Source organism: Scyliorhinus torazame, chromosome 18, assembly GCF_047496885.1.
Source record: "Scyliorhinus torazame isolate Kashiwa2021f chromosome 18, sScyTor2.1, whole genome shotgun sequence".
Taxonomy (NCBI): Eukaryota; Metazoa; Chordata; class Chondrichthyes; order Carcharhiniformes; family Scyliorhinidae; genus Scyliorhinus; species Scyliorhinus torazame.
The window spans coordinates 133,977,506-134,000,361 of record NC_092724.1 but is presented as its reverse complement, the minus strand read 5'-3'; the positions used below and the strand labels follow the sequence as shown (position 1 = coordinate 134,000,361).

The 22,856-nt window shown below is 43.1% G+C and overlaps 1 protein-coding gene across 2 annotated transcripts in view; it reads left to right on the top strand.

Moving 5' to 3' along the window:
* Positions 1-21,761, top strand: part of gps1 (G protein pathway suppressor 1) — a 123,565-nt gene extending 101,804 nt beyond the window's left edge. For both annotated transcript variants that reach the window (XM_072483414.1, XM_072483415.1), the window contains exons 11-14: positions 1,528-1,608; positions 3,029-3,166; positions 7,737-7,871; positions 19,896-21,761. In XM_072483414.1, coding sequence (XP_072339515.1) covers positions 1,528-1,608; positions 3,029-3,166; positions 7,737-7,871; positions 19,896-19,970 — 429 coding nt within the window. In that variant the 3' untranslated portion in view covers positions 19,971-21,761. The remainder of the gene's footprint in view (positions 1-1,527; positions 1,609-3,028; positions 3,167-7,736; positions 7,872-19,895) is intronic.
* The last annotated feature ends 1,095 nt before the right edge of the window (positions 21,762-22,856 follow it).

Sequence of the window (22,856 nt, the reverse complement as noted above, 5' to 3'; positions counted from 1 at the left end):
TTTGCCCTGAGAGGATCGGCTCAAGGGTTCACCAGGCGGTGGCAGCCATTTCTCGACTACCTAGGGGAACGTTAGAGGGAAGACAGATGACCAGCAGCAGCAACCCGGGGGGGAAGGGGGGGGGGGGGGGGTTTAGCTTAGTTTATGTCAAAAGATTATGGGGTTTAGTTATTTGTGTATTGTTAAAAATTTCTTTACTGTTACGTTTGCTTTGTAAGAGGGAAAAAATTGTTGTTTGGAAAAAAATTTCAATAAAATATATATTTTTTAAAAAGAAGTTGGTTGCCACTACTTTCCCCTACACGGTCACCTCCCCCAACAGTATCCAAAACAGTACATCTGTCAGAAAGAGGGATGGCCACAGGGGACTCCTGGACTGCCTGCCTTCCTCTACTCTGTCTGGTGGTGACCTGTGCTCTTTCTGCCTGTTCAATCCTCACCTGCAGTGTGACCACCTCAGTGAACATGCACCCACAACTTGCTCAACATCGCAGATGCTCCACGATGAATCCCCCCTCAGCTCCAGCACCAAAATGCAGTTAGCCAGTAGTTGCAGTTGGATACACTTCCTGCACACGTGACTACCAGGGACAATAGAAGCTTCCATGATTTGCCACAAAACACAGGAGGAGCATATCACAGGTGCAAGCTCTCCTGCCATGACTACTCCCAATCCCCTTATTTACACCCTTTTAAACAAATTATGCTATATAGGGGGTGGCACAGTGGTTAGCACTGCTGCCTCACAGCGCCAGGGAATCCAGGTTGGATTCCAACCTCGGGTGACTGAGTAGAGTTTGCACATTCACATTCAGTCATTTGTGCATTGAAGTTTAAAGTCCTCATAATCTTTGCCTTGTGAATCAAAGTGCCTGTCATATTTTAAAATAACCAAATTGACATCGTTGTCATCGCCCCGGACGAGATCTGCGTGGGTTTCGTCCGGGTGCTCCGGTTTCCTCCCACAGTCCAAAGGTGTGCAGGTGAGATGGATTGGCCATGCTAAATTGGCCTTAAGTGTCCAAAGATTAGGTGGGGTTGCAGGGATAGGATCTATGTAGGTTGTTCTTCCAAATGGTTGGTGCAGACTCGATGGGCTGAATGGTCTCTTTCTGCACTGTAGGGACTCTGAGAATACTTTTATCTTGCCTCCCTTACGCTAACTTTACTTGCCATACCCTACTTTGTTTACTTATATTACTTTATTATAATGACCCTGACTTTCACTTATTTTATGTTGATTCTCAGTTGATCTCTTCCCCCAAATAAAAACACTTTTTATACTCCCTTGTTACGGCATAAAGGTACCAGGAAGTGATAGTTGTGGTTCAAGATGAAAATCTCATGAATAAATAGATTTTCCCAATGGTTTTCCATGTTATATTTTTTCACGAGTCTTTAGAAGAAGGTTTAGTGCAACATTGCTGCATGCAGCAATGGTGGCTTATTTGTTCATCGATTGCACATGTCTTTTTTTTTCCTCTCTCACATTCTCTCTTTTGCTACTCCTTCCCTCCCTTACCACAGGACAACCTTCTATTGGACATGTATCTAGCTCCCCATGTCAAGACACTCTACACACAAATCAGGAACAGAGCCCTCATTCAGGTATGTGGAGAAGCTACTAGAGTACTGCTTTGTACCTAAGATTCCTCATTTTTCAAATATGAAATATTTTGCTTTAAATTTTCACTTTTTTTATAATCAATTATTTTCAATAAGTCCTATTCTTTATATTCTGATTGTGCCTCCTTCCTGACCACTTGATTTGAATTTTTGTAGATTGTTTAAATTGTGAAATGTAGTTTTTAAAAATCTCTGCAAAATTAGATTGTAATAAATTCTATTACTTGCCTTTATAGACAAAATTAGACTATAGTTGGGGACATAGTTTCCTTCCTCCTCCAATCTTCAGGATTTTAAACTTTTCACCTAATGACTACTTCCTGGTTTACCTCATCCTCTTCTTTTAAATCATGGTAGCAACCTGTACCACAGACCACGTGTCTTCATCTAGATTTTCCAAATGGAATAAATGTTGATGTGAGCAAATAACAACCATGCTGAGGAGCAGTCCGCGATACCACCACGGTGTTTATTTTCACATGTTGGCTTATTCCCATTCACAACATTTGTGAAACATTTAGCGCAGAGCAATTTCTTGTACTTCTAAAGACAGTGAAATGGGTAACTACCAGATTTCTCAAAATGTAATTCTGAAATCACAGTTTATACTTTCAGTAATTATGGGGCATGCTGAATCTCAAGAAGTAGCACAATAGAACCATTGAAAAGATAGATTTAGAATATTTAGGAGAATAACCAATAGAGATTCCAGTGGAACTCTGCAGATGTGCAGTTAAATGCAGAAATCAGAAGTTGCCATTAGTGATTTTATGCTTCCTCCGAGGGTTCACTGTTTGAATCCTCCCAGACTCCTATGATGTAGAAATCACTGAACTGCTGAGAACTTGTGCAAGTAGTCTGGCTGTAAAAAAAAAACCTTGAGAAAGTTAACACCTTGTTGAATGAGGTTTGCAACAGCATGTTCCGATCATAATTACTGCTGAACATTCACACTGATCCTGAGAAACCAATTTTATATTTGTGGAATACTAAATTTCTCCCATATAATAAAATGTTTCTTTATGAGATTTCAATTTCTACCTTAACCCGAGTATGTTGCAATCATTTATTTAGCTGTCTGTAAAATATGAAGTAAAACAACCAGTAAATTTTATTTCCTGATTTGCTGTCCATGGGAATACTTGAATGTAATTGGCCATCCATCCTGCTTGATTACATCATGGTGCTGGATGCCTGGAGATCCACTTGACTTAGGAAAGGAGAAATTCAGAGCTTGTTCGAACCTGTTCACGGTGTTCCTCGAGGTCAGGTGATCACTTGTCACTTTGGTGCTGTGTGTGAATTCATGCAAAAATGCCTAAATATTACCTTATTAGAAGATCTGTAATCTTAGAATGCTGGATTTTACCAGCCCTGCTTAAAAGCCATTGTGTGTTTTTAGTATTTCAGCCCATATGTTTCTGCTGACATGAACAAGATGGCCATTTCTTTCAACACCACAGTGGGTGCACTGGAGGATGAGTTAACACACCTTATCCTGGAGGGATTAATCAATGGTAGAATTGATTCACATAGCAAGGTAAGTCTTTGCTGTCACCTCCATTTTATATGGGTATTCATAGGAGATACAGAATATTCAAGATTGCTTGATGAGTCCAATATTGATTTTGTATGTTTACACCAATGCAAAAGCTCTATGGCATTAATTGCGTTTAGGGTTTGCGCAATTTCTGACTTCTTCACCTGTAATAATTCAGATGGATTGTCCTCCCATTACCATCTCTTCTCTGGATTTGGTTTGAGAATGTGGAATAGGTATTGCTAAAGTTAAGTTTAATTTGCAGTATTAGTGATAAGTTTTCTATGTTGGAAAAATTATGATGAGCTTTTTGTGATCTTTCTGTTCCCCATCCTGTTCTCTGTGGGAATTCAAAATGGCGCAAGGCAAGACTTGACTATCTAATCTAATCTATTTCTATTTCTTGCATTTATTCTGGCTAAGTGCCTAGCGTAACTGATGTAGTGCCCCAGAATATGTGAACTTGACTGCAGTGTCAATGAGCAAAACTTGAAATAGTTGCTTCCCATTTAATAAATCTGCAGTGGATCTTAGAGTGCTAGGTAATTGGAATAATTACATGCTAAATTATAGCCAGCACAATGAATGAGCATTCAAATATTATAATTCACTTTTCCATTCTTGTGTTCTAAAGGACCCATAAAGATTCTATTTTCTGTAATTGCATTCTAGAAATTAACTGTTAGACCATATGGCCCTTCGAGCCGGCCGCTCATAGTTGATCTTGAGCTTCAACCCCACTTCCTGCCCATTTCCCATATCCCTTGATTCCCTAAGAGGCCACCAGTCTTCAATATATTCAACGATAGAGAATCTACAACCCTCTCGGGCAGAGAATTCTAAAGATTCCTTTGAATTAGGTCTTTTCCCCCCATCTCAGCCCTGTATGATCGGCCCTTTATCTGGAGACTGTGCCCCTGCATTTTAGTTTATTCGACCAGCAGAAGCAACATCTCAGCATCTACCTTACAAGAATCTTGCAAGTTTCAATGAGATTGCCTCTCATTCTTCTAAGCTCTAGAGAAAATGGGAGGGGGGGGGCTCGTGTAGGGGATCGGTGTTGAGGATGCTGGCAACAGCGTCGCATCCGATGGCCCCAGGAAGTATTCGGTAAGCCCGGTGGTGCTGCCAACTTTGAAGATCTAGAGGCAGTTTGGACAGCACTTAAGTCGGATGGGGGGGGGGTTGGTGGTATTGGCGATCTGTGGGAGGATTTTGGGGAAGGATAGGGTGTCCATGGAGGGGATTAAGGCTAGGTGGGAGGAAGAGCTGGAGGAGGCGATGGAAGAGGATCTGTGATTGAGGTGCGGTGAAGAGTGAATGCCTCCAGCTCATGTGCAAGGTTGGGTCTTATACAATTGATATCACAAAAGCAAGGATGAGCCGGCTCCTTGTTTGGGTGGGGGGGGGGCGGTGGAGGAGAGAGAAGAGGATGTCTGTGGGAATTGCCCCACAAACTACTTGCATATGTTTTGGTCCTGCCCGAAGCTGGAAAGGTGTTGGAAGGAGATATTTAACATCATCTGCGGGGTGCTGCATATGGACATGGAGCCGGGTCCACTTGAGGCCATTTACAGGGTGTAGGACCGGCCCGAGTTGCAGGCGGGTGCGGTGGCAGACTTTTAAGTCTTGGCCTCGCTGATTGCCCGTAGGTGGGTCCTGTTGGGGTGGAGGAAAAGTTCTACAATTCATGGGTTTATTTATCATGCACTTTCGGTAGTTCATGGTCATTGAACATTAAGGGGGGGTGTGGTAGGGAGGGAGGGAGGGGGTTATTTGCTTTTTGTTTTTAACTTGGAGTCGATGTTTCAGATTGCATATTGGTGGGGTTGTTTCTCTTTTTGATTCCTGTTTGTATGGTGAAAATGATGAAAATATGGAGAGTAAAATGATATTTTAAAACATTTTTAAAAAGTGAATAACTTTCCATTTCCTGCATTGTAATTAATCTGCTATCTTGCTGCCCACTCACTTAAACCAGCCCTTTCTCTTTACAATCTCTGTGTCCTCCCCACAGCTTACCTTTCCATTTAACCATGTATCATCAGATACATTACTCTTTATTTAAGTCACTAATGTAGATTGTAAATAGCTGAGGTCTCAACATTGATCCTTGTGTACTCCGCTATTCACTACCTGACAATTTGAAAAATTCCCATTTATACCCACACTCTGTTGCCAAACTGTTAACCAGCCCTTTTGTCATTCTAATATATTACCACTACAACTGGAACCCTACCCCTCCTGCTCAAGGTTCCCTGCCAGCCGTGAGGAAATATCAAGGCAAGTAACACAACTATCGAGCTCCTGCCATAGCTGCAGAGAACAGTACCTACCCCCTTGACGACATTCTTTCCTATCAGCACTACGTCCCTGTTCTTAACTATTATAAATATAGTTACTGGCATATAAAATATCAATCCAAATATTACTTTAAGTAAATTTCAAGTAAAGGACAAAGGAGCACACATTCAAAGTGTAAATTTTGGACTGATATCAGGACAGTTTTCAAAGTGATTAATAAATAGAATGGACTGAATAGAGCACTGAAGTGAAAACCCCATAACCGTTAAAGAAACAGTTCGATTTTCTGGGTGAATGAATTAGAATTGCCTGCATGATTTGACTCGGGAGCTGTTATCCTGTGAAACCGTGCTACTTTAACTGCATTCACTTTTGTGAGATTCTGCCAATATCATTCCAAGCCAACTGTCAAAAGTTCCACAAACGGTGGCATAGTGGTTAGCACTGCTGCCTCACCAACAGGGACCCAGGGTCGATTCTGACCTCAACTGTATGGAGTTTGCACGTTCTCCCCTTGTCTGTGTGGGTTTCCGCCGGGTGCTCTAGATTCCTCCCACAGTTCCAAGATGTGCAGGTTAGGTGGACTGACCATGCTAAACTACCCCTTGGTGTCCAAGGATGTGCAGGTTAGGTGGATTGGCCATGGTCAATGTGGGGTTATGGGGATAGGACAGGGGAGTGGACTTTGGTAGAGTGCTCTTTCGGAGGGTCGATGCAGATATGATGGGCCGAATGGCCCCCTCCTCTACTGTAGCCATTCTGTAGATTCCTCTATGGAAATAGCCCAACGGGGCTCTTATCACGTCCGGTTATAGATTCCATGGAGCTGTATTTTTATGTACCATATTAAGACAGGAATTCTGAGTTATTCAAAATTATATCAAGTTTCAAGAGGGTAAATAGTAACGGAATATTATCTTTAGTTAATGAATAAGCAAAAGGAGATTCAGATGGTTTATCACTGGAAGTACAAAGTGGAAAGATAGAGGAGCATAGTACACTTTACAATGCATGCACTATTAAGGTGAATTAACAAAACTTCTTACTTAAAAAATATCCAAGCTGATTCTAAAATAATTCAGTTATTTGTGTTGGATGTTAAAGACCTCCACAGCCAAACATCCCTTCATAATATTTGCTGGAATTTGCTCCACATGAAGGGTGGGGCAACGTCTACAACAATTCACGTGCGTTCACGGGTATTGCAGAGAGCTTGCTGAAATTGATCACACTCTTTCATTTTTGAAAATTTGCCAAATTAACCAACTGCTGATTTTTAGAGACTGCTACAGCATTTCAATTCCAAGAAGTTTAGTGAACACAACTCATTTTACTTGGGAGAACTGCACTGCAGATTACAGCTTTTTTCCAAAGGATAACACTAATTGCCATGCATAAGAGCATCCAAATACATGATATTCTTCTTAGACTTGGGGAAATGTATCCCAAGGTGTGTTACAAACATCAACGTTCATCTTTTTGGAATCGCTGCTCTCTAAAATGGTTTGATTATGTAACATAGTCAACTCGAATGTGATGGATGACATTATATTTTACAACTTTTAGGGAGGAAAGATTTGACTTGCTTCTGCAAGGTAAATCTTAATTAATTATTTTAGCATCAAACTACAAATACAAGTCTAACACCAAAAATAGTTAGATGACGCCTTGAGATACAAGCAGGAGGGGTTGAATTTTGTTTTGATTCCTATATTTTCTGTTTTTCAATAGCTCTCAATGAAGTTGCTCAATGGTATTGGACATCTACTGAAGGACAAATTAATATTGACTGGGTACCTTCTGAAGAACAATGTCAATTCAAATATTTATTTCTCATTTGTATTTGTGTAATATGTTTTTTAAAAAAAATTAAAATAAATTTAGAGTACCCAATTATTTTTTCCAATTAAGGGGCAATTTCGCATGACCAATCCACCTACTCTGCACACCTTTTGGATTGTGGGTGTGAAACCCACGCAGACACGGGAGAATATGCAAACTCCACATGGACAGTGACCCAGGGCCGGGATTCGAACCCGGGTCCTCCGCGCCGTAGGCAGAAATGCTAACCACTGCGCCACGTGCTGCCTGTGTAATATGTAAAATGACCCAGAATGTAACCTGTCCTGCATGGTACAGTGTTGCTTTTAGTTAATGTGCAAACTTTGTCAACCAACACAATATTGATCATTGACTCGTATCTTTAATTCAGAAACAAAAATGTCAAGAGGCTATTTGAACTGATTTATTTTCTAATTGTTCATAGATTCTGTATGCCAGGGATGTAGATCAACGCAGCACAACATTTGAAAAATCCTTGCAGATGGGCAAAGAGTTCCAAAGAAGAGCAAAAGCCATGATACTCCGAGCTGCTATTCTGCGCAATCAAATCCATGTTAAGGTACTTGGGCATTAAATAATAACTAAATCAAGGTACAGTGCAGTTTTCAGTGTCTACCTAACTGGTAGTGGAATTGCTGGAAGGGAAACTAAATGCAGGCATTATAACCCTGAGTTACTGGTCGGCAGTCATTTTTATTCTCCACCATCCTCCCAGACTAACCCCTCTGTCCTCTGATTCCAGCAGCGTTCAAATGAAACTCAGCGTAAGTGTGGGGAACACCCCATTTCATTTAACTAGGCACTTCCCAACTTTCTGGACTCAACATTGAGTTCAACAATTTCAATTTCAGGACCATAACCTCAATCCTGTTATTTGCAGGTTTTGATTTTACTCTTTATTTCTTTTGTTGCTTTCAGGCAGGAGCTATTCATCATTTTGCACTCTAGACGCACTTCTTTCTTGTCCCTCATAAAAGAACCCCTTCATCAATTGGCTTATAATAATCTTTATTGTCACAAGTCGGCTTACATTAGCACTGCAATGAGGTTACTGTGAAAATCCCCTAGTCGCCACACTCTGGTGCCTGCTCAGGTACACTGAGGGAGAATTCAGAATGTCCAAATTACCTAACCGCACGTCTTTCGGAACTTGTGGAAGGAAACCGGAGCAACAAGTGGAAACTCACGCAGACACGGGAAGAATGTGCAGACTCCGCACAGACAGTGACCAAAGCCGGGAATTGAACCTGGGACCCACACTGCTAACCACTGTGCTACCGTGCAGTGAACTTTCTCTGAGCTGCTTCCAGTGCACATTTATCTCTCATTAAGTAAGGAGAACAAAACTGTACACCAATTGTGGAAAGCACGGTAGCATAGTGATTAGCACAATTGCTTCACAGCTCAAGGGTCCCAGGTTCGATTCCCGGCTTGGGTCACTGTCTGTGCGGAGTCTGCACGTTTTTCCCCGTGTGTGCGTGGGTTTCCTCCGGGTGCTCCGGTTTCCTCCCACAGTCCAAAGATGTGCAGGTTAGATGGATTGGCCATGCTAAATTGCCCTTAGTGTCCAAAATTGCCCTTAGTTGGGTGGGGTTACTGGGTTATAGGGATAGGGTGGAGGTGTGCGGTTGGGTAGGGTGCTCTTTCCAAGAGCCGGTGCAGACTCGATGGACCAAATGGCCTTCTGCACTGTAAATTCTATGAAATCTATGAAATATCCTGCACAGTTAAATTGGGCTTTACATGGGAAGAGAGGGGCCCGAATAACAAGATGATCGGAGACAGAGGCGGGAGCGTCCGGGGTCAGCATGACTCACGGAAGTGTAATGGGGGAGAATTAGTGTTAAGCTGGTGCTTGACTTGTGGGATTGGGATCGTGGGGCTGCTGGGGAACGATGCTGCTTTGCTGACAGAAGAGGAGCCAACTTTGGGGAACAGGTGGAGCGTCCGGGGCGGGGGCCTCCAATGGGAGGGCTCAGGTAAGCGGGGGGCACGGGCTCGTGACTGGCCGAAAAAGGGGGATGGCTAGTTGGCAGGGAAGGGGGGGGGGGGTTAACCCCCCCGTCCAGGTTGATCATGTGGAATGTGAGGGGTCTGAATGGGCCAGTCAAGAGGGCTCGCGTGTTCTCGCACCTAAAGGGGTTAAAGGCAGACGTAGCCATGCTACAGGAGACTCCATTAAAACTTGCAGATCAAACAAGATTGAGAAAGGGGTGGGTGGGCCAGGTGTTCCATTCGGGGCTGGATTCAAAGACCAGAGGGGTAGCAATTCTGGTCAGTAAACGGGTGTCATTCGAGGCAGGGAATATTGTGGCTGATAAAGGGGGCAGATACATAATGGTGAGTGGAAAGCTGCAGGGGACACGGGTGGTGTTAGTGAACGTCTATGCCCCAAACTGGGATGACGTGGAATTCATGAGACGCATGCTGGGTAAAATCCCGGACTTAGACTCACATAATTTGATCATGGGGGGTGACTTTAACACAGTCATTGACCCTGTATTGGACCGGTCAAAGTCCAGGTCAGGCAGCGGCTAAGGAACTGAGGAGTTTCATGGAACAGGTGGGGGGTGTAGACCCATGGAGATTCGCTCGGCCGAGGGCGAAGGAGTTCTCTTTTTTTTCTCCCACGTTCACAAAGTTTATCCTCGTATAGATTTTTTTTGTTGTGAACAGGGCGTTAATCCCAAGGGTGGAGGGGGAAGGTGTATTCGGCCATTGCAGTCTCTGATCATGCTCCGCACTGGGTGGACTTGCAACTTGGTGAAGAGAGAGGGCAGCGCCCACTCTGGAGGTTAGATGTGAGACTGCTAGCGGATGACGAGGTTTGTGGGCAGATAAATAGGAACATCCAAAACTATTTGGAAACACGATACGGGAGAGGTAACAGCGACTACGGTTTGGGAGGCTCTGAAGGCAGTTATCAGAGGGGAGTTAATTTCTACCAGATCCCATAGGGAGAAGAAAGAGAGAGCGGAGAGAGAGAGGCTAGTAGAGGAGACACTCCGAGTAGACAGGAGTTACGCGGAGACCCCCGAGACGTGCTACTGAAGGAGCACCGAAGACTGCAGGCGGAGTTTGATCTGCTGACCACAGGGAAAGCGGTAGCACAGCTGAGGAAAGTAAAAGGGTAAAAGGGGCAGTCTATGAGTATGGGGAGAAAGCGAGTAGAATGCTGGCGCACCAACTTCGTAGGAGAGAGGCGGCCAGGGAAATTGGGGGAGTTGGGGATAAGGAAGGTAACACGGTCTTGGGCCCAGAGGAGGTGAACAAAGTCTTTAAGGAGTTTTATGGTAAACTGTACGAGTCAGAACCCCCGGCGGGAGGGAAAGTGATGAAGCAATTCATGGACCAATTGAGGTTTCAAAGGTGGAAGAGGATCTGGTGGAGGGACTGGGGGCCCCGATAGAGTTGGAGGAGATTGTTAAGGGCCTAGAGAGTTTGCAGTCGGGCAAGACCCCAGGGCCGGACAGCTATCCTGTAGAATTCTACAAGAGATTTTCGGAACTGTTGAGTCCACTCCTGCTAAGGACCTTTAACGAGGCTAATGAGAGAGGAACGCTCCCCCCAACAATGTCACAGGCCTCAATCTCACTCATTCTCAAACGGGAGAAAGATCCGCTACAATGCGGGTCCTACAGACTGATATCGCTTTTGAATGTAGATGCCAAATTGCCGGCCAAGATTTTGGCCACCGAATTGAGGACTGTGTCCCAGGGGTGATAGGGGAGGATCAGACAGGTTTTGTTAAGGGCAGGCAACTGAACACCAATGTACAGAGGCTCCTAAACATTATTATGATGCCCTCAGAAGGAGGGGAGGCAGAAGTAGTGGCTGCGATGGATGCAGAGAAAGCATCCGGGTGGAATGGGAGTACCTGTGGGGAAACGCTAAGAAGGTTTGGATTTGGTGAGGTATTCATAGAGTGGGTCAAACCACTTTATCAGGCCCCCGTAGCAAGTGTATGCACGAACCGGGTGAGGTTAGGAGTATTTTAGGCTTCACCGAGGGACGAGGCAGGGGTGCCCCCTCTCCCCGTTACTATTTGCCCTTGCAATAGAGCCATTGGCCATAGCGCTGAGGGTTTCAAAGAACTGGCAGGGGTTGGTTTGGGAGGGGGGGTGGGGGATGAGGAGGAGCATCGGTCTCTCTCTACGCGGATAATCTGCTCCTGTATATTTCAGACCCACTAGAGGGGATGGGGGAGATCATGCAGATTCTGAGGGACTTCGGTAACTTCTCGGGGTACAAATTAAATGTGGGGAAAAGCGAGATGTTCGTGATCCAAGCTAAAGGGCGGGAGAAGAGACTGGGAGAGCTTCCGCTTAAGATGGTAGAGAAGAGCTTTCGGTACCTAGGCATACAGGTGGCTCGAAACTGGGATGCCCCTGCACAAGCTTAACTTATCCCGGCTGGTAGAGCAGATAGAGCGGGACTTTAAAAGGTGGGACATGCTCCCGCTTTCTCTAACGGGGAGGGTACAGACCGTTAAGATGACGGTCCTCCCCAGATTTTTGTTTGTCTTCCAGTGCCTTCCCATCTTCATCCTTAAGTCCTTCTTGGGGGGGGTGGGGGTTTTGGGCTGGCACTGCCGAATTTCTGCAGCTACTACTGGGCGGCGGCTAATATAGCCATGATTAGGAAATGGGTACTGGGGGAGAGGTCGACGTGGGAGCGGGTAGAGGTGGCATCATGCCAAGGCACCAGCTTAGGGGCACTTGTAACAGCACCTCTGCCGTTCTCGCCAGTGTGCTACTCCTCAAGTCCGGTGGTGGCGGCGACACTAAGGATCTGGGCCTGTTCATAGGCGGGACTTTTCCCAGCTTGAAGGCGTTGGAGGAGAAATTAAATCTGCCCCCTGGAAATGCCTTCAGATACCTTCAGGTACGCGCATTTCTAAAAAAACAGGTGGTGATATTTTTGTTGCTACCCCCACGTAGGATACAGGATAGGGTGGTCTCTGGCACCTGGGTGGGGGAGGGGAAGGTGTCGGACATGTACCAAGAACTACAGGAGGCGGAGGAAGCCCTGTGGTGGAACTTAAGGGCAAGTGGGAGGAGGAGCTAGGTGGGGAGCTGGATGCAGGTCTGTGGGCTGATGCCCTAAACAGGGTTAATTCCTCCTCATCATGTGCCAGGCTTAGTTTTATTCAGTTTAAGGTGGTCCATCGGGCACACACGACGGCAGCGAGAATGAGCAAGTTCTTTGGGGTTGAGGATAGATATGCGGGAAGCCAGCGAACCATGTCCATATGTTCTGGGCATGTCCAGCTCTCAAAGGATTCTGGCAGGGATTCGCTAAGGCAATGTCCAAGATCCTAAATACGTGAGTGGTGCCGAGTCCAGAGATCGCGATCTTTGGATAGCGATCCAGGAGTTCAGGAAGCGGAAGAGGCCGAGGTTTTGGCCTTTGCCTCCCTGGTAGCCCGGAGACGGATCCTTTTAATGTGAAGACCTGGGTTGGTGACATGGCTGGGTTTCTCAGTCTTGAGAAAATAAAAGTTTGCCTTGAGAGGGTCCATGATGGGGTTCTCTCGGAGGTGGCAGCCATTCCTCGACTTTCGAGGAGAGCATTAAAATGGCAGCAGCAGCAATCCGGGGTGGGGAAGAATGTTCACTTACTGCATATTCTTTTTTTCTTTTATATAATGTTAACGTTCACCTTGTTTTGTTAAATGTTGTAAAAATTTTGTTTTGATAAAAACCTGAATAAACCTGAATAAAAATAATTAAAAAAAATATATATCCTGCACAATTGTCGTAAGACTTCCCTACTTTTATACTCTATCCACCTTGCCATAAAGGCCAACATACCATTTATCTTGCTAATTACTTGCTATAACTGCATGTAACATTTTGTGATTCATGTACAAGGCCATCCAAATCTCTCTCTAGTGCAACATTCTTCAGTCTCTTGTTAGGAAGTAGAAATAATTTAAAGTAATTTATATTTGTTCTTTATGGTATTAGAAATAAAATGTAGTTTTAAATGAGCTTAATTTCATGTTTCTGCATTTCTGTGCTAAGAAAGGGTCAAAACTTCAGTTAGTATCATTTTTAAAAGGTTGACTGCGCATCTGTAGGTTGGTTTGGATGCCTCATTGTAGTGAGAGATTTACAACATTAAAGCAATACAGAGCTTTAAAAACTAAGGTGTTGTTAGTCACCGGGGGCCCACACAGAAAAGTAGAAGCTGTTCAGTTGGTGGAAGGTAACCCAAGAGTAAGCAGCTCTCACAGAAACTGCCAGAACAGGCAGGACAATGCAGATGGACAGTAAGCCAGTCCCAACCTAAAGAACCAAAAGTCCCAGAAACCAGGGAATGGCTCAGAAGAGAGTTCCAGGAAGACTGTCAAGTCAAAGGAACAAGAACAGGAATCTGCCCCAGCTCCTGTTCAGTGAATACATAGAATCCCTACAGTGCAGAAGGAGGCCATTTGGCCCTTTGAAACAGCACCAACCCTCTGAAAGAGAACTTTATCTATGCCCAATCCCCTGTGCTATCCCCTAACCCCACATCATTGGACACTAAGGGGCAATTTAGCATGGTCAATCCACCTAACCTTCACTTGTTTCGACTGTGGGAGGAAACCAGAGTACCCGGAGGAAACCCACGCAGACCCGGGAAGAACGTGCAACCTCCACACAGTCACCAAAGTCCGGAATTGAACCCGGTTCTCTGGTGCTGTGCAGTTAAAGTAAGGAGCAGAGAGACTGCTCCAAATTAAAGGGACAGCGCAGGAAGCAGATTTAAACTCCGCTTCTGAGAAGCCAGAGATCCAAGGTGACCCAAAGATTGGTGACACCCTAATACAGCGTGTGAAGCAGTGTTGCTCTTTTGGCATAGCTGGGTATTTGAGAGATTGCCTGGAAGCTTGAATGCATGTGGCGATCCAAGGCAGAGGAATACCAGAAGGAGAGGTTGAAACCTTGGAAGCGGATCCTAGATGAAGCTATCCTAGAGAAAACATTGTTTGAGAGAAAATTCTACGGTGTGTTCTTCAAGAGTAGATTTGGAAACCCTCCTGTGAAAGTGGGAGTTCCAGTGAGACCAGTTGGCCCGCAGTTATCTGTAGAAGTGGAGATGGGGTGAAGGATTGGGGAATTATGGTTAATCTTTCATTGTTTGATTAATGTTTTATTGTTCTCTTAAAAGTTAATCGGCAATTCTATGACTCTGTTCAGTAGCTGCTATCCACGTACCTCAACAAAAAATAATGGTTAGGATTTATCAAGCCAGGTTGCATCCTGGGATCTGACTTGTCCAGTAGTAACATCAGCTGGGATCGTAGCACCCTTTCCATTTGAATAATGTTCTGCTTTTCTATTTTCCTGCCAAAATGAGCAACCTCACATTTTCCTACATTATACTCCATCTGCCAGTTTTTTGCTTGCTTGTTTAACCTATCTATATCTCTTTGTATCCTCCTCAAAACATGCTTTCTTGCCTGTCTTAGTATCATCAGCAAATTTGGCTACAATACTGACTGTCCCTTCACGCAAGTCACTAATATGAATCATAGAATTTACAGTGCAGCAGGAGACCATTCGGCCCATCGAGTCAGCACCTGCCCTTGGAAAGGGCACCCTACTTAAGTCCTTACCTCCACCCTATCCCCATAACCCAGTAACCCCACCTAATCTTTTTGGACACTAAGGGACAATCCACCTAACCTGCACATCTTTGGACTGTGGGAGGAAACCGGAGCACCCGGAGGAAACCCATGTAGACACTGGGAGAATGTGCAGACTCCACACAGACGGTGACCCAAGCCGGGAATCGAACCTGGGACACTGGAGTTGTGAAGCCACGGTGCTAACCATTGTGCTACCATGCCGCCCTTGATCATAAATAATTGAGGCACCAGCACTGATCCCTGCGGCAATCACTCTGGTTGATTTACTTTTCACACCATAGCCCTCTCTAAGCACAATAGTATCACAATTGGAATTGAAACCACCCCCCGTTTTCCATCATGAATCTAACTATAGGTTTTACACTTCCAGCCACAGAAACATTAATTAACCCACTTAAAGCTATACCTTATTTCTAATATTTACCAATGCGCATAAATCCCTGAAACTCCCTTTGTTTTCCTAACAACAGTATCACTCCCTACTGCTCAATTCCATTGTTTTGTAACAATTTAACATCCGTTGGGGTGTTAGCCATCTGAGGCGATCACCTGCTTCCAAACTTTCTGGTTCCTGCAGTATCACCGGGAGTGGTGGCCATTGCTGGGACTGCAGCTGTCCCCAACACGGATCATTGCTAGAGTTACATGGAAAGTTAAGTGGAGAGGGATTGTGTGGGGTGTATTGAGAATGCCAGAGTGGCAGGCTTGTGTGAGGGCATCGGAGAAATGTTGGACAGAGACGTGGGGTGGGGGGGAAATGCAGGGAAGATGGCCTCCGGTGAAAGGAGGAGGGCCCCCATGAAGAAGGCACCCTTTTCTGCCACATGCTCAAGGGGTATTACCTTCTGGGTTTCATAGTCACTGCCAGCCTTCACCTGCTGCCCATGCAATTGTCCCCGAGGTAACTCAACACTAAAGGGCCTTAACTGACACATGGATGCAAGGCAGCTTGTGCCTCTCCTGCCAACTGTAAAATTGTGGTGTGGAGAGGTGGGTTAGCGGCAGGAAAAGCGGCCATGTATTTTATGCCCCCCACACCGCCAGAAAACCCGCATGTAGTGGAGCATAAAAGTTTGCCCGTAGTGTATAAATTAATATAGAGAGAGGTTGTATAAACTAGGACGAAAGATGTACAGAGAAAATAGACATGCAGAACTCCAGACCCAGGCTGTAAAAGGACGTGCATACAGAAAGAAAATAAATATTGAGAGAAGTACAAAACCAAACTTCCCACTAGATATCCTCGGGCACTGGTACTGAACTCTCATCTTGCTTCAGTTTCTCTACTATCCCAACTCTTAGCCTCTTTGAGCTCATCTTGTCCATTAAATCCACTTCCTGCTTTCCCAATTCTCTCCACCAACCTGATGACCACTCACCTTCCTCCTTTTGTGCCAAGGATCTATCCGTTGATCTCTCCTGTTTCTCATCTACATGCTGCCCCACGGTGACATTATCCAAAAACACATCAGGTTTCACATGTACACTTATGACTCCCAGCTCTCTCTCACCTCCAACTCTCTGCCCTCCACTGCTTCTGTGCAGCCACACTGCTTGTTTGACATTAAGTACTGGATGAGGCAACATTTCCTCCCATGATATATTTGGAAAACCAAAACTAAACCCTAGCCACCATTTCCGTTCTCCTCCTACCTCAATGCTCAAGTTGGCACAGATCTGAGCTTCCAACACCATATCCTCTTCACCATCAGGGCGAACCTGCTTCAACATTGTGTTACCATCTGTCTCCATCCATGCCTCGGCCATCTTATGTTGGAACCTTCATCCATATTTTTATTATGTACAGACTTCACTATTCCAGTACTCTCTGACTAAAGTCCTGTTCTGCATCCACAAAGAACTTCAGCTCATCCAAATCTCTGCTGGTTATACCCTAACTTGAACCAAGTTCCACTTACGCATCAGGTCTCTGCTTATTGACCTGCATTGTCTCTTGGCTTCATTGTTATTACAACTTTTAAAAAATCTCATTTCCCCAGTTCAAATCCCTCCATTCCTTCACCCCATTGGACGTCTCTAACTCATCCAGCTCCATAACCTTCTGGAAACTCGGTGTATCTCCAATTCTGACCCCCTGTGAATTCCACTTCCTTCGCCTCACCATTGGCAGCCCTGCCCTCAGCTGCTTTGGAGCTGACTCCCTTTGCATCACCACCTCTCTTGAAGACAGTTCATAAAATCTGCTTCGTTGATCAACCTCTGGTCACCTGTTTTGATAGAAAGAAAGACAATACTTATATTTATATAGCACCTTTCACTATCTTAGACGCCCCAAAACACATCGCAATTATTGAAGTACTTTAGAAGTGTTGTAATATCGAAAATAGTTTCTTTGATTCGGAGTAATTTTTGTTTTGTCTGATTTTGCTCCTTGGAGCAATTGTATTATTGTCATATGTTAAGGCATATATCAGTGTAAGTTGTTGTACGGAAGAGACGACAGGATCAGGGGAAACCGCATACACCGTATATCTATTGTAACAGTTGTCCAGCTTGGAGCTCTTTAGAACCTTTTAAAATTAAAGTTCGGATTAAATGTCAATAAGCATTTATTACATTTTGAAATAAATAAGCATTTATTACATGCTTGTTTGACATGAAGTACTGGATGAGGCAATATTTCATCCCCTGATATATTTGGAAAACCAAATCTAAACCCTAGCCACCATTTCCATTCTCCTCCTACCTCAATGCTGAAGTTGGCACAGATCTGAGCTTCCAACACCATATCCTCTTCACCATCAGGGCGAACCTGCTTCAACATTGTGTTACCATCTGTCTTCATGTGCACAGATACAAATTTTTGAACTTTGTTGGCTCAGAATTTGTATTCTTAAGAGTCACACCATAACCGATCAGTAGGGGCTGTGCCAGTCAACGAATAATCAGTCGGAAAGAAGCCATAAAAGTGAAATTCAAAAATGGCCAGCCAACAACAACTGATTTTAAAACAAAAACGGGAAGACACACCCAATTCATTGGCTTCAAATTTGTTTGGCCAACCCTTACAGCTGCCATTTGCTTTCTTTACTGAGTTGAGATATTAAGGTTTGTTGTATCTATTGTATATTAAAAGTGCTGAGTGGGTCGCAACATTTCAAAATGTGTGGCAAACTGCTGTGCCAGGCTCAGTCTAATATAAACATCAATATTTTGATGCAGTACCAATAATGCCTGTAGATGGCACAGTGATCAAGGTTTTCAATGTCAAATATCACACATTGGTAACTGCCAAAGCAATAGCTGACAAGTTGATAACAAAATAAGTTGCAGGACTATATTTCTCAAGTCCCATTCTCTCAGCTGGCAGCCACGTTGATAAAGGTGCTTTTTAAATCTATTAACCCTGTGCAACTCTCCTACATGCAACCCTGCTGCATGACTTTGTCTACATTCCAACAACGACCAAACAAAAAAACTTTGGCCTGCTCACTAGATTCATCGGATTAACCCCAATTGCACCCGGACTACCAATGCACATTTATGACTCCTGAAGCCCACTGAACCTTCAGGTCTTCAAATTGGGTACCTGCCATCATTCCCACAGTACCTGTATTCTGTTATCCATTTTAGCCTGTTGGTCAAGTACAATCTCTCACTGTGACCCAGCAGTGCCGGTAATCAGTGTGTCCACCTCCCAGCAAGCAACAATCTGCGCTACTCCTATTTCAAAACCTACAGATGGCTCTGAAAATCAGCATTTTAGTCAGAATTGCTTCATCTTTAAGAGTTTTATCTTGTACAAATGACACTACTTTAATTAGAAGATTTTCAGCTTGGTGGGGGGGTGAGTGGGTGGTGGAACTTGATCATATTGAAATCAACAACCCCAAAGTTTCAGACTTTGGCCTGGATGATTTCTGCTGTTTTACAGTGCAAGATTGGCAACATGAAAACAAATTTGGGCGATTTGGGTTTGCAGTTTTGCACTGCTTCCCATTTCTTTATTGGTAATTACTGAATCAGATTGCTTTTGATATGTTTGCATTTAATCAATCAGATATTTGATTAGTGGTCATAACAGTTAAGACCGAATTTCAGGCAATCAATTTTTGTCCCATGAATGAGTGACACCATGAAATGCGATGCTTTCAGCTTGGACACCTTTTCAGTGGTAGATGGAAAGAATTTTAAACATCAGTGTATATATGCAATGGTGAACATATTTTTGGGCTGATGTGTTGTAAATTTTGTTTTAGTAAATAACTCCGTTATCAGCTTTGTGGGAGGGGATCATGTAACACCACAGCAGTTATGTGATGCTGATGCCCATGGATTAATTTAGATTTAGATTTATTGTCACGTGTACCGAGGTACAGTGAAAAGTATTGTTCTGCGTACGGTCCAGGTAGATCGTTCCATACATGAAAAACATAGGACAAACGACAAATATATAATGTAAACACATCGACATCGGGTGAAGCATACGGAGTATAGTGCTACAACCTTAGAGAGGATGCGTAGAGAGATCAGTTCAGTAATCAGTCAGCCACAATCAACTAAGTTACATTATTCTTCAATCTCTTGCCATTTTTCCTTGTTAACCAACACTTAATGTTAAATAAATATTATTCACAAAATTAAATTGGTTAATATAACATTTCTAGAGGTAAAGGTTATGAAAACAATTCTAAGTTCAGATAATACTCATAAAGCTACTATTGTTTTGGTCTGGCAGTTTTTGACCAGATATGTGTATGTTTGAAAGGTTGTATGATATTTACTTTATTTTGTTGAAGTTCAATTTTGCATTAATGTCTGGTCATGTAATTCCATACATTGGTTTATGGCCTTGTCATTTATTTACTGTTATTTATTAATAAAGGTGTGTTCCAACTTGTCTTGGATACAGGATAAGCAAGCATTCTGGGTATTAAATCCATGACTGGCCACTGTTAATTGTTTTTTAAAATTATTTCTCGACAGTCCCCTCCACGAGAAGGAAGCCAAGGTGAACTTAATTCTGCAAACAGTCAAACTCGAATGAGCACCAATATGTAAAGAAATAAAGACCCTGTTAAAGAAGATCCAGCGCTGTGTGCTTTGCCTTCCACAGTTCTGTCAACAAAGAACTGCTTTTTGGCTTTAAAGAAATTCAAACAATTGTAGAAGTGAACCTCTATCCTGCTGTTTTTGGGGGCACGAAGAAAGTTTTGTTGTTTAAATTGAACAAAAGATCCTTTGGATTAAAGAGGAAGATGAACTGTGTACCACAGGATCCAAATCTTTACTTAAAAACATTTTTAAAAATTATTTTCAGGATCCTTATTGTGATCTGTGGGAGAGCTCTGAACAGTCGAGTGGCAAGGTTTTAGTTTCTACAAAACTGTGAAAAGCGTGCTGGAATAATAAATGGAGGATTTTGTACCAGTGAATGCGTTACTGTTAGTTCATGAGTAGTAAAGGCCCATGACTGTGGAATGGAGCGAGCATGATTGGGTTATGGGAGCCTTTCGCACAAGTAAAGTAAAAGCAGTGACTATCATTGGTGCGATATTCTATTCATTCCAGGACATTGTTGAAAAGTGCTTTTAAAAGACCTGTCACAATGGTGTATAGTGATTATGCTGAGTTTTATTAAAAAGTTCCATTGTTTTTTCCACCATTTTAAAATTATTATTTTCTACTGCCACATGTTTTCCTTCAGCCAAGAGGTTGGGGTGGCTGTGCCATAAATTCCTGCAGCTGCCATCAGTGCTGTCTTGTGTTTGATCAAATGCTTACTCCTCTGGGTAGACCTGGAAGCATGATTCCTCTTTTATTCCCACCACTGCTGCCTGGTGTTTTGTAACCATGAAAATTGACACAACTCTTTAATAAAGAAGATTTTTAATCTTTAATAAAAAATCTTTAAATAAAAAAACAAAATTCAACCCGATTCAGTTATATGACCATCTGTTATTCCGGTAATCAACTGCTAAAACATCAGGGCCGCCCGGAACTATCCATTTGAATTTCACTAGTTAGCAGTCTAGCAACACTTTTCAACAATGTCCATGGAAAGAAAAGTTCCCTTTCTTCATTATTCTCAATGTCTGGTGTCTCTGATTTTCTCATGAAAATGTATGGTGTCATAGTTGATGATCAGTAATTGGTTGTTAGATCTCAGCAGTAATTGTTGGCTCTATCTTACGAGTATTAAAAAAAAAACCTCAAGACTGGTATAAACTCTGCATTAGTTTAAACTTTAATGCTCTATGTATGATACAAGTTCTTCAACTCTGACATCACTCCCAAGCAACATTCAAAATAAAAGTATGGTTTATTTTATTTAATAAAAGGAAATTTAATTACAAATTTGCAGTAGTAGTAAAACACAAAAATAGAAATATAGAGAATATATAGAGAAAATGTCTTGCTATTATCAGTGACTTGCAGGTTTTTTTAAAAACAAGTGTGAAAGGTAGTGACGTGGGAGTGCTGGTAGGACTTAACGCAAGTGAACCTGTGGAGCTTACTGTTCTTGGTGAGAGATTTGGTTTCTTCTTTGGGTGTGCGTTGCCTTGTGGAATATTAAGCTCTTCAAACTGCTCCTGAAGCACTACATTTGCAAGTTATTGTTTTTTCAGTTTTGGCCTCTGTAAATTATCTTTCGAACACACCCACGGAATAAACACATCACCAGCAAAGAGGAAAGCTTTGTCCCTTGATCTTTTAACTGTTCTGTTTACGGGCAATACAGTAACTAGTTTGACAATTTTGTTCCTGTATGTTCCTTTTTAATTGTACAAACTGTGTGATGAGGACTGACACATTGTCATGTCAGAATAAAAGAAATGGTATTTCTTGTTACAGCTGTAATACATTACACATCAACAATACAATGTTTTCCATACCAATTTAGAGTCAAATTTTGTAATTATATGAAAAACATTAGTTATGGAGGCTGAGGGCAGCACGGTGGCGCAGTGGGTTAGCCTTGATGCCTCACGGCGCCGAGGTCCCAGCTTCGATCCCGGCTCTGGGTCACTGTCCGTGTAGAGTTTGCACATTCTCCCCGTGCTTGCGTGGGTTTCGCCCCCACAACCCAAAGATGTGCAGGATAGGTGGATTGGCCACGCTAAATTGCCCCGTAATTGGAAAAAATGAATTGGGTACACTAAATTTATTTTTAAAAAGTTATGGAGGCCTAGTTAATATTTTAAGTGACTGAGGAAGTTGTCTGGTCAAGCTAATTTGCCCTTTAAAACTGGAAGAAAGCACAAATGATTACCACCCTTTAGTTGTTATCTCTTTACCTACTCGGCTATCTAGTTGCAATTACAGTTCCTGGGACTGATTGGTAGTGTGTGTATTGTTTCACCTCCCTCACTGTTGGAACATAGATGATACCCTTGTCACTTGAATAGGAGGCATTGGCAGTAGTAGATGCAACAGTGCCATCCCACCTTTGGCCCCATATAAGACGGGAAATAAAATAACCCTTTTCACTCTTTTCAGTCAAAAATGCAGCTATGACAGTTTGCATGGTGCTGTATAATGTAAATGAGGTGGAGTAAATGGACATAAATACAAATTTGGGCTGTACAGCCCAGATTTTAAGCTCTGCTTTGTTTTGATTTGATCTTTGGCAGAATAAACTCTTCACTGCGTAGAGATCAAATTAGTTGCATTGTAGAGCCTTGGATGAATACTTCATATGCTTGCAGGATGCCACATTGAAAGGCCAGCAAACGGTTTGAAAAGATGAATTGCTAAAATGTACCAATTGTTTCTTTTCAAGGCTTTCTTTTTGATGAATGTTAGTTTCTGTTGACAGCGCAGAGGTATCTTCTAATTGACAACTAATCAGGAAAAGAAGCATTACTTGACGCTTTTTGCATACTTACTAAAATCGGCCTTTTCTCTTGTGGAAACTTAACATAGGACCCTCTGGTATTTGGTACG